The sequence below is a fragment of the Anguilla rostrata genome, chromosome 3, assembly GCF_018555375.3.
Source record: "Anguilla rostrata isolate EN2019 chromosome 3, ASM1855537v3, whole genome shotgun sequence".
In the NCBI taxonomy this organism is placed as follows: Eukaryota; Metazoa; Chordata; class Actinopteri; order Anguilliformes; family Anguillidae; genus Anguilla; species Anguilla rostrata.
Window position 1 is genome coordinate 37,646,393 of NC_057935.1, and position 12,339 is coordinate 37,658,731.

General features: G+C 44.5%; 1 protein-coding gene across 7 annotated transcripts in view; it reads left to right on the forward strand.

Annotated features, from left to right (window-relative positions):
- rbms1a (RNA binding motif, single stranded interacting protein 1a) overlaps window positions 1–10,103 on the forward strand; it is a 55,652-nt gene extending 45,549 nt beyond the window's left edge. For 6 of the 7 annotated variants that reach the window (XM_064327396.1, XM_064327397.1, XM_064327401.1 and 3 more), the window contains exons 6-14: window positions 393–472; window positions 1,213–1,328; window positions 1,758–1,807; window positions 2,390–2,477; window positions 4,315–4,365; window positions 6,024–6,134; window positions 6,755–6,835; window positions 7,956–8,034; window positions 8,209–10,103. In XM_064327396.1, coding sequence (XP_064183466.1) covers window positions 393–472; window positions 1,213–1,328; window positions 1,758–1,807; window positions 2,390–2,477; window positions 4,315–4,365; window positions 6,024–6,134; window positions 6,755–6,835; window positions 7,956–8,027 — 649 coding nt within the window. In that variant the 3' untranslated portion in view covers window positions 8,028–8,034; window positions 8,209–10,103. The remainder of the gene's footprint in view (window positions 1–392; window positions 473–1,212; window positions 1,329–1,757; window positions 1,808–2,389; window positions 2,478–4,314; window positions 4,366–6,023; window positions 6,135–6,754; window positions 6,836–7,955; window positions 8,035–8,208) is intronic. The other variant, XM_064327399.1, reaches the window with a different exon arrangement.
- Window positions 10,104–12,339: the final 2,236 nt, after the last annotated feature.

Below are 12,339 nucleotides of genomic sequence, written 5' to 3' on the forward strand. Positions count from 1 at the left end.
GCGGTTGAAGTGCAAACGCGAGCCGCCTCCTTCGGGCGTTGCGTAACCGCTAGTCTCGAGGCGATACCCTGACAGACGGGCCTACGCGTCGTGATGCAGCGCTCCGCTCCATCCTGAGCTTGTGCGCGCCCGGCCGTCTCCCCGCCGAGCCTGCGATAGAGCAAAAAAAAAACAACAACAACAAAGAAACAGCCGAAAACGAGAAGCTCCCGCCTGCGTTTTCATCCTGCGGCTGCCATTTTGCGTGATGTCACCTGGAAGCGTTCGCCGAGCGCGGCGACCGGCCCGGTTACGGCAGCGCAGCGCCGCCCGAGTTTTATTGCAGGACGAGGCGAGCGGGTGACGAGACCCCCTTCTCATTGGCTGCGCGTTTGTCTGAATTTTCCCGACAGGATGGAATCCACGGAGAAGTGCGACGCGGTGATTTCCCACTTCAACGGAAAGTACATCAAGACGCCGCCGGGAGTGCTTCGTAAGGCCGCCCCCTCTGCATCGCAGCCGCATGCTAGCAGCCGCCGCTGCTGCGGCGTTCACTGGGCGATAGTCCTTCATTCTCTCTGAGCACATTTCCCCCCGCTCACAGGAACAGGCCTTGGGTGGTATGATTTTAAGCTAGGAAACATCCTCACTTTCAGACCCTGTGTGTATGCCACCAATGCAGATTTGAAATAAGCACAACGCAATCGGGCAGTTGAGAAGCTATAATCCTTTGAATACGTCTCTTAGTGGAACCTGCTGTGTAATTTGCATCCGTGTCACCGATGGATTTGCTGATTTAAACGGAGCGGTTGTGCAATTCAATTTTGTGGCGCGATCGGCTAAGTGAGTTACTGCACAGCTTGTGTCTGTTCACTGTGGAGGGGAAATGTGTTGATGACAGAGGCCCCCTAACAAGCTACACAGACAGAGCACATCAAGGCAGCCTCTGTTTGGCTTGCTTTCCCATTTTAAGCTTTTTTAATTGGATTATTAGGATATAAGTAGACTCCTGATGTCCGCAGGCAGTGATGCTTTTTTTGAATTAAGAGATAACAAAAATGCAGCTGCCAATTTAGTCTGAGTCTGTCTGTGCGGGTTGTTTGAAAACGGTAAATGGCTCGCCAGGCTGTGCCCACCTGCCCGCTCTACGGTGGGGGAGGGCGTGGCCGGTGGCGTGTCACTGAGGTCTGCCCCCCCCCCACCCCCCCCCCCGGCGTTTCCCCCCCTCTCCAGCTCCGTCGGAACCCCTGCTGTGCAAATTCGCCGACGGGGGGCAGAAGAAGAGGCAGAGCCAGAGCAAGTACATGCAGAACGGCCGAGTGTGGTCCCGGGACGGTGAGGTGAGACTCGTAAGTCCCGCCTTCTCATCTCAGCGCGGCCGCGCGATTGGCCCAGCCAGCGCAGCACGGGCGCGCGATTGGCCGAGCCCGCGCGACAGGGCCGGCGCGCAAAGCCGATGAGCCGCACGCGTGGGTGCATTTTAAATACCTCTTTGAGGTTTCACGAACCCAGATTAGAAGTCTAGGATTAACTATAATCTGAGCTAACCAGCCAAGGGCAAGTTTAAGTCCTGACCTTTGAAGCCGCTTGAGATGCATTTCACGGTGGAGCTCGACGCAGAATATTAGCGATTAAATATGTTAAAAAGCCTTTCATATGTTATGCATATGTATGAGCAGAAGGCAGTTTGGTGCTGGTGAGAATATGCAAAAGATGTGAGTCAGTGTGCGGGAGAGCTTATGCTTCATGTACCTGTGTGTTCTCCTTCATCTCCTCAGGCAGGGATGACTCTCACGTACGATCCTACCACAGCCGCTATGCAAAACAGGTAAAGTGGGAGGGGCCAGAGCACGGCCGTCCAATAAAAAAAAGGAACGGGGAGGGAAACGGCGCTCCGGAAAGTGACTGTTTCAGCCTTGCCAAATTTGACAAGCTCCGGGGTAGTGAACCACCACAGGCACACAAACCAGATGATCAGCTCCGGCTGCGCGCCGTCTGTACTGCGTTGTTGTAGTCGGCCCCGGTCGGAACAGGCCGTTCCAGTGCCGCTTGCCATGCTAACTATACACTTTCTTTATTTGGCCACGCCCCCTTTTTTGAATAGTCATAGTGAGCCAGCAAATGAAAAGCACTTTTGTCTTTTGCAATGGCTGTAACAGAGCTTCCAATGTTAAGAATTACAGAGCTGACCATCTGGTTAGCACATAGACATCTGTGGTACTCCCAACTGTTGTATCTGTTGTACCACCCACAGGCTGGTTCTTCTCGGAACAACAACCTGCCTTTAGAGAGACCTGGAATAGCTCAGGCTGCTATGTACTGGGAATATTTTTTCCTTCCCAGAAGACAACATGGTGTATTTTAATTATTGTTCTGAAAATCTGACAGTTGGTTTCTCTCCTCCCTTCAGCTTTTACCCCTCACCCTACAGTATTGCCAACAGGATGATCGCTCAGACGTCCATGCAGCCGTACATCTCGCCTGTTTCCACGTATCAGGTTGGCATCCCTTAGCAATGCTCACGTGACTTTAAAAAAAAAAATGTTTCTTTAGACATTTGGGGTATTGATGCATTTACTGAATTTAATGTTTATGCCTTGATCTAGAGTGATTTCAGGACATTATTCCAGTGATCAGTTACTGCACTGTATGTGTGAATTAAGATTTGATAGATATACTATGCAGGATTTCTTTCCTAGCTTCCCTCTTGTGTTTACAATCGCAAACGTCTCCTCCGCCATTCTGAACCCTGTCTGAGTGCAAACCTCTACACAAACTACAGAACACATGTTTGTACAATTAGTGGGTGAAAAATCACATTTAAAACTACAAACAATCATTTTGTTCTTTTGTTAAATTAAGTAGGAGACCAAACCTGCGTTCTAGTTATTCCAAGGACATTGCTCTCTCCAGTGAATTTTGAATAGCGGTTGGAAAATGACAATCAATCTAAACAGTTACGAATCTCTCAAGCAAGGCTCCACAAATCAGCCTTACAGTGACACACGTTGAAAGAATACAAAGCGTCCAATAAAATGAATGAATCGGCGCAAGTGAATTACCATAACGTGACGACGTAGTAGACCGATGTGAATATGTGACGAACGCATCAAATGCCCTTTGCATAACCCTGAAGCCCTTGTCCACCGGTGGACTCGCCTGTCCTCGTAAATACGTCATTAAGGTCTGCGAGTCCGCAGTCCCCGAGTCCAGCGGAGGGCTGTGTTTGGGACTGGGCCCACATTAGGCAAATGAAGGCCGTTCACCGGTCGTGGAGCTTGAACACGTGCACGCTAGCTCATTTACCGGATACGCCGTTTATCAACAAAACCGCCACGTATGTGTGGCGTACGCAACGTTGATAAATATGACATTTTTCCTGCGTACGCAGGATTATGGATTTCGCCGTGCAGTAAAATTTTGAAAATGGCATCATGATAAACGAGGCGTTTTCTGGTTTTCGTTTCAGAATAGGAAACCGAATAAACGGTGCGTTTCAGAGGAGTGTGCGTGAGCCGCACTGGTCTTTATTCGCCAGGCTACGGATCGCAGACCAAAACATCGGCAGCCAATCTCTGCTACTTCCCAGTGAATTCTGATCGTTTCCGTAAATAGTTTTAGGTCATTAGTGAAATAAGAAAATAAAATACTAATTCTTTGAGCACGCTGCTTGAAAATAGCAACGTTATAAGAACGACACAGAACTGTAACAATAGTAATAATAGCAGTAATAATAATAATAATAATACTAAGTTGCACTTTTAATGTCATAATAGCACATCGCACCAAGAATAAAGTAGACAATACAAGACTGAAGAGTTGCAAAAGTCAAAAATAATAGCGCATTGCAGGACTCAGAACTTCTGAGGGAAGCACTGCAGCTTTAATAAAAACTCACACTACTGAGGGCCCTTAAGGCTTTCTGCAGTGTCGCTCGCTTCCAGGTCCAGCTGAACTGTGCTGGAGTCATTTTGGGAAGTATCGCAGGTTGATAAGTATGTGGGGCACGCCTCTGTCAGTGACAGTGGGATAAAGGACAGTAAACTGTGCTCGAATCTGGGATTTAAAGCTTTGCCCAAATGGCGATGCAAGCCAGAGCCAGCGGGATCCATTTAATCTAATGAGATGATATGCCACTCTCCAGAAGCAGGACTTGCCATGTGCCAGCGTGTTTACCACTGTGTGTGTGTGTGTGTGTGTATGTGTGTGCGTGCGTGCATGCGTGCGTGCGTGCGTGCGTGTGTGTGTGTGTCTGTGTCTGTGTCTGTGTGTGTGCGTGCGTACGTGTGTGTGTCTGTGTGTCTGTGTGTGTGTTTCTGTGTGTGTGTGTTCCAGGTACAGAATCCCTCCTGGGTTACCCACCAGCCCTACATCATGCAGCACCCGGTAAGCTAATATCCTGCTGCCTCTCCTTTCTGTCTGGTTCTGTCCTCTCCGCATTCCGATCCTGTCTTCACCACTCCCATCTGTTTCCTCTTTTCCAGTGCCCTCCTCTCCTCCTCTCTGCTCTTTTTACCTCATCTCCCTCTTTCTTCACCCTGCTCCGCTTTCTATACTTGTCCTCTCATCTCCTCTCCCTCTGTCCATTTCATTCAATCCGCTCATCCCCACTCCCCCCCCCCCTTGACTCTCCACTTTCTGTAGCTTCCCTTCTCTCTGCTTTCCTCTTCTTCTCTTCTAGATTCCCCATCCACCCCTCTTCCCTGCTTCCCGCTCTTCTACCCCTTTCTACTCCTCTGCCTGTCCAGCTGTGATAGGCTGAGGAGCGCCTCCAGGGATTTTGGGCCCCATGGAAAGATCTCGCATTGGGGCCCCACCACCCCAGGTCGCCCCCATTCCTGTGTAATTATACCGCAATTTTTTGAGGCCCCTGTCAGTCAGGGCCCTCGGAATTCTCCTAACCCCCCCCCCCCCCAAAGATACGGTGCCCCCGGATTGGCTCCCTGCTGAGTAAACAGTGGCAATTTAAATGGCGTCTGTGATGGGTGCCAGGCAGAGAGGTTTATTTTATCTGGGTGAAGGTTCCCCGGTGGAGAGGCGAAGGTGGGCCCCAGAGCAGGCCTCTTTTCCAGGAAGCGGGCCTTTCAGGATTACTCACGCGCTGCTCCGTCAACAGACACCGAAGCGCCGGGGCATTTTCCCGAAAAGTGCACCTCCCCCCCCTCCCCCTCCCCCCCTCATCGTATTACTCACGTCTGCACCTCATCACGGGGGCGTGGAAAACGCCCCCGAGCGCCCGGGAATTCCCGAAAAACGTCTAAGCGGACGCCCGCTCCGTCCTTTCCAAGTGAAAGAGCCCGCAGGGTTGGCACTGCGTGCAGGTGTTCGATTTCACCCGGCAGGTTACTGCAGTCGGGCAGCCTTTCGTAACATGGGCACGAATGCTGGCACCCATGTTTACCTGGGAGTTTATTATTTATGGGTGCAGCAGTGTAGTATAATTGGTAAGGAAAGGGTCTCGTAAGCTAAAGGTCGCAGGTTCGATTCCCTGGTAGGATACCTTGCTGTTTTTGAGCAAGGTACTTAACCTGCATTGCTTCAGTATACATCTGGCTGTATAAATGGATGCAATGTAAATGCTATGTAAAAGGTTTTGTAAGTCGCTCTGGATAAGAGCATCTGCTAAATGCCTGTAATGTTATTTGACTTTAAATGGAAATCATTATGCGTATAGATTTATTCATTCCAAAACAAAGCGGACCTGTGCTGTTCAAATTTCCATTTTTCTACAGAGAAATGAATGCAGTTTAGGTGGTCTGCATAGACTACCTTTCCCATGCAGTGTTTTTGCCATACAGTGTATATATGTTTTCATTGAATAACTGATGGTTAAACGCCTGTAGTTGTTAGTTGTAGTCTGTCCCTGTTTCCTGAGGAACATGATTTCAGAACTCCCGTTGAAGTCTTTCTGGTTTCCCTGCTCCAGCCATGTTTGTTTTGAAAGGATAATTGTTTGGCTGTAGCGAACGGAGAACCTTTCTCTTTTCTGAGGGAGTCTGACCTCTGTGTTGAGGAGAAAGATAATGCACCATTTTTTCTCTCAGGGAGCAGTGTTGTCGCCCTCTATGGACCACACCATGTCACTGCAGCACTCGTCCATGATGGCTCCTCTCAACCAGCAGATGAGTCATCTCTCCCTGGGCACCACAGGAACGGTGAGGGCTGTCCCAACAGGAAGGGGCGGAGTCATGGCTGTGGAGTACACTGCATTTCATTAGAAAGTGGGGCACAAGTCCCAGTCACGTGCTGTGAGTGTAGGAACAGACATGCTAGTTTACGAAAAGGGAAAATATTCATGATAAACAAAATTTACAGGCAGGGTTTACAGAATGCTTTGAAAATCTCATTGTTTACATTAAAATAGCGTCATATTTAACAGATGAGCTAATATGCCTAATTTATTCAATGGGCCACATGACCCTTGGAGTATGCTTTTTGATAACTGATAGAACTAGGACATGGGTGGGTAACAGAACATCCTTGATCATTAGTTATGAAATGCATTGCTGTTTTACAGATAACAAAAGAACAGGATGCACATGACAATATAATCACTTCAACATTGTTTTTAACAAAATATTATTCTTTATATTTTTAACAGTATCTTTAACCCTTTTTGTTTGGTTGATTGCTCCACTCATCTTTGTTATTTGATTGGGTAAATAACGCTGCATTTAATGGACAACAACAAATGGATTAATTGTTGTGAGTACTCTCAGCCATTGTGGTATTATTTTAACATTCAGAGGAATGACTTTATTCTTTTGTCTTGTAGTTTATGCCTGCCAATACAGCTATGCAAGCAGCCTATATTCCTCAGTATGCCCACATGCAGACCGCAGCTGTCCCCGTGGAGGTTTGTCATTCCGTTAATGTTTTTTAGACTCGTTTTAGAGAATGCGTGCTCTTTCCCTCTTCAGCAGCTACACTGGTTTACAGTCCTGGTTGAAGACCGAGCAAATAGTATTGTATTAACGTAGCGGTCTCGCACTGTTGAATGGTCTAGCTTGGTTAAGAAATTTAACAGTTTCTTAATGAAGTAGTAATAGGAAGAACCTGTCAATGTCACACGTTTTGTAAAGAATTTTGATGATTTCATGAAGGAATGTCAATGACATAATTTTGTAAATGAATACTCATGTTCTACACAGTCAGCTAATCTTCAGATCATGAAGTCTTAATGAAACCTAAGGCAATAAAAAAGCAGCATAATCACATTTTAAGGTAAAAGTAAAGATTTGTTAATTCAGGGTATTGTTAACATTAAATGGCTTGAAATTTCAGGACAATAAGAGGCGTAGGCACTGTAGCATTGCTGAGGCTTTATGGTGTCTACGTCAGAACTTTAGTACCTCTACATGCTAGTTATTCCAGTACTGTACCACACAATTTGCACATTCTCACTGCTGGTTTGCTTGAAATGATTCCACCATGTGCTACAATTTTGCATTATTTTGTCTAGCAGGTAGGCTAATCTAACCATTTCCATTTAATAGCCTGAATTTTCATACATTAATTTGTCAACCTCAGATCAGTCTAACGTCACCCTCTTGTACTCAGGTTGTACATACATATTTTTAGTGCGTTTCAGGCTAAATATAATACAAGATAAAAGATTATGTGGGATTAAGATTTTTTTGTTATGAACAGAGAGTAGATAGTTCACCTTTTTTATGTATTTTCCATTTTATTCAGATAGAGGGAAAGCGGAGAGGGTTACAGATAGAGAAGGTATCACAGTACAGGAAGTGCCATGGCATGCAATTACATGTGCGGCCACACGGGGGATTTGTGCATTGTTTGAGAGTCTGCAGCCCTGTCGACTGCACCACACAGTCTCCCCGGGAAGAAATAATTTTATGGAAATGAATAAAATACTTGTTATTCCTTCACATTACCCGAGCTTTACATTTTAAATGAGCGTGTGAAATGTTCGGATACTCATTTACATCCCTAATTTAATGCATCTCCCTCAGGAAAGCGGTGGACAGCAGCCAGTGGAATCTTCTAGCGATCATTCTCCTTACAGCTATCCACAAACCAAGTAATAACAAGGCAAGGCCCTCTCTCATTTCCTAGTCATTTTATTGAAAAAAGCCACCATTTAAGCGAAAATGGCTTGCATACATACTCGTGCCAGTTGATAATCCTTCACATTAAACTGCTTTACTTTTGTAAATAAAAGCATTTTGAATAAATGAAAATAAATGTGTGTGTTCCCTCCTGCAGGTGTTCTGTGAGTGCTGGGACAGGTGAGACCATCATGGCTGCCTCCGCCAGGCCGCACCGTATGGATTTAACAACATTTTGCACAGGTTCTTGTCGATAATAAATTCAACCAAAACTATTTTGGTATAACTTCTGTGAGGTGCAAATAAATGCAGAATTTTGTCAAAGGATATTACTTCTCTTGAAAAAAAGGAGAACATTTTATTTTAATAAGGAAAGACCGTTTAATTTTTTTTAAATCAAGGATTGTCACAAGGACACGAGAACACCAAGGATTGCGTGACGTGACGTAATACTCATGACAGTAAAGAGGTCTTTTGTTAATGTTTTATATGATTTTAATGATTTTTTTTCTACTTTTGCTTTGTACTTTCCCCTCTGAAGTTTATTAGCCAGACATCTTGAAAAATGATATTTTGTGCTTGCTGTGTGAGTGTCTTTGTGTTATTCTGGTGAAGTGTTACCTGTCAATTCTTGTAAACAAAAAAAAACAAAAAAAACATTGTCTTTAGTATAGATATGTCTTACCATTCAATTTGCCTTAAATTCTTTTATACAGTGGCTGTTTAGGCAACCTTTAAGACTAGGCGGAGCAAAAATTGTCAAATAATTGCCTTGTAAATCAGCTAGTTGGGGCTTTTAGGGTATAGCTAATTAAAATTCTCTGTGTCTAGGAGTTTAGATTTTTTTTAGGAGTTTAGATTTTTTCCCCCCTTCCTGATCTTTGCTGAATAGTAATCGATGTAGAACTTTAAACTAGACAACATGCTTTGAGTGAGATACTTCCTGAATCTGATCCGTTTTAATAGGCTGTAATGGTTTTGTACCTGGATGACCTAACTTCCTTCTGGTTGTGTGAGTGTTGTAGAAATTCGGCCCAATGATCACTTTTTAATTGTTGCCTTTTAGCTAACTTTCTCAGCTAACTAAATGCAGTAGTTTTAGTGAAGGATGAATTTATTTGGATTGGGGAAACCTGGCTTGACCAGTGGGTTTGGAGGGAGTGCAAACTGCCAGGAATTGGCAGGAGTTTATTTTTAAGAATATTTTTGCTTTTCAGTCGAAATACAGTAAACAAGCTCAGATTTATGATTGTGCAAAAACTAGCAAACAAAACTTGCCTTCCAAAATAGCTGTGGCAAAATAAGAGAGTATTAACAAAACCTGAGCAGTGAATAAACAACTTTAAATGAAACTAGCTATTTCATAGGAAAAAAAACCTTGGCACTTTCAAAAAAGTTTACTTCACCAAAGATCTGATGAGCTAGTACATTTTGGAAATTGTTTAATGTTTCTCTCTCTCTTGCAGTATGTGTAACAAATGTTTTTTGTTTGTTTTGTTTTGTTTTGTTTAGTTTAGTTTTTTTGCCAGACGAGAGTGCGGTTTGGATAATGTGCCTTTTTTGTATGTTTGCATTCAGTTTTTTGTCTAGACCTAATAGACCTAATAACATATGAATTTATTAATGTATTGATACCAACAAGTGTGAAGGAAGATCTGGATCTCGCGTGTGCTACGCCGGCTGATTTCATCACTACAAAAAGAAGAAGAAATGCAATAAGAAAAAAAAAAACCAGGAAATAAGGCAGTTTGAAACTATGAAATGATTTAACTCCGTAATCTGCTTTTCCATTGTATCGCAGATGAGATATTATAATGAAAGCTTTATTCTTTTTTAATCACAGTAGATAGAAAGGCTTTATAAATTAAGTTGTCTTCCAAAAGACTGTGTTTTGACCTGGTTGTCGGACTGACCAGTTATCTACCTCAGAGTTTTCTTTTTCCTTTAAGTTGGGCCGGGTTAGCGGGTCCAGCCCGCCCTTCCAGACCAAAAGCCAAGCTCAGGAGCTGGCAGTATACAGTTATTTTCAGTTTATTTTTTAAATTTTTTTTTTTTTTAAATAGAAAAGACATCTTTTTACGACGTCAGATATTATCATTATTACAAACATTATGCGTTGAGCGTATTTTATCTGTGTCCACACATTCAGTTTCATAGTTTCAAAAGAGAAGAAGATTTGCTGCTGTGGTCACAAAGACTAGCCGATTGAAGTCCATCAGAAAAGAGTACGAATGTGAACATTTTGGTGTTTTATGGATCTGTGCTCCTCAGGACAGGGTCCAGCAATGCCTGTGGAAGCCTCTTCCTGCGCAGTTTCCATCACGACCATGCTTGGGATTTCTATATCCAGTTTGCCTAAGACTGAAACATAGTACAGTACTATAGGACGCATAGAGGTTGTGCTGCTTGTGACATCTGAAAAAAAGTGCCATACTCCACCTGGATCAAGAGTCCTTAAAAGTACAGCATACCGAAAAAGGAACGCTCATTGGAATCAACCATCACGTACAAAACATCAAATAAGTTATATTAAAAAAAGTAATTTATGGAGAAAGACCTTTTGTACAGACTGTTTAAAGAAATTAATAAATGAAAAAAATTCTTAGAGATATCTAAAATGATTGCTAGAGTTCATTTCTTTTAATTTAGTTTTACAGTGCCACAGATATGCCAGTGGTAACTTGTATGTCCGGTTACAGGAAACCCTCCTCTGTATTTTTGTCTTTTTGTGTGTTTTTTACTTTTCATTTAAAAAAAAATAATAAAACTGGCACCCGACGTGGAGCTGAGCATGTCCAATTCCCACCCTAATTTAGGAATGCCTAACTGTCTGCAGCCGCAGCTACGTTCCGACCCACTGCCGAGCGTAGACGATCGCGGTTCTCCGACGAAACGCGCTGTCGCTATTCTGTTTCTTTTCACGCTGCAGTCCACTGCTACTCTCGTAGAGTGGAGTCGGAGGAAGACCTTTCACGTGCGGCTTTAAAATGCAGTCCGCAGGTGCCTGATCGACCAGCAGAGGTCGCTAGATAGCGATGGAACGCAGACCCCTGAACCCTCCCGTACCCTGGGGAATGCATTTACCAACTGAGCATCGCTCTATGGAGCTGCCGGCCCCAGTTCGCCCTCGCAATTTGTCCAAATTTGATCAGAGGCCGTTGGGCTCACCCATGTACCACAGCGGGGTGCCTTAACCGAACGAGCCACCCAGCAGCTCTCCTTTTCATGTTTGTTAAATCCAAAAAAAAAAAAAAATTTTGTTTTGAACTGTAAATTTTCCATTGGTTGTTACTTCACTTTTGTTTTCTGTTAATTTCTTGAGAAAAAAAAAAAAGCTTTTGAATAAAAACGTCAATCAGACCTGGAAGCTGGGTGAATTCTGTCTCGGGGCAGTGTGTGTGTGTGTGAGTGTTTGTGTGTGAGTGTTTGGGTGTGAGTGTGTGTGTGTGTGTGGCGAGGATGTTGTTTTTCCAGCTCCCTTTATTCGCGGTGGCTCCTCACAGCTCGAGGCGTTTCCCTGCGCTTCGGCCCAGACGCTGGCAGCGGAGCGCAGATTTCACGGTGGAGTCGGTGGGAACATGGCCGCGCCCGGCCTCCTCGCGCGCGGAAAAACAGCTGGGAGTCGTGTCACGGGTTCCCATGGCGCCCAGCGCTGCACGGAGAACAGCTGAGATACTGCTGAGCCCACGCAGACTGGCTGGACAGGGAGGGAGGGGAGGAGGGGAGGAAGGGAGGGAGGGAGGGAGGGAGGAGGGAGATGCAGAGGGTACTAGGAGGAGGAGTGAAAGACTGAGGAAAATTCCAGTCCAGCCATTTTCCACTTTCTCTCAAATTGCTGTTTATTGTGTTAAACGTGATGGGCTGCTCCGGTGCGTTCGGGATAAACTGTACCTGGGAGCTGAGCCAGCTGTATTTTCTTCTTTCGTATGTGATGAAATTCTGCAGACAGAGTGTTTTCTTTAAGCTTTCATAAAACATACTCAAACTCTCTGTGAAACTGTAATTACCTCGCTTTACCAGTAGGGCCTGCTGTCCGCCACTACTGGCACCAAATGCTGTTTTTTGTGGCATTGCCGTTTTCCCTTGGTTGGAAAATATATGATCATTGTATCCATGGTCCAGTTGCATATAAATTTCATTTAGTTTAACATCAGAACATGAATAACATCTCAAAGGTTTGTAAGGATTTCCTTTATTCATATTTTATTTTCTCAGCGCAGAAACATGTCTTTAACCTGAAACTGTCCAATAAAAAGATCCCATTTGATACAACAAAGAGCTGAAAATG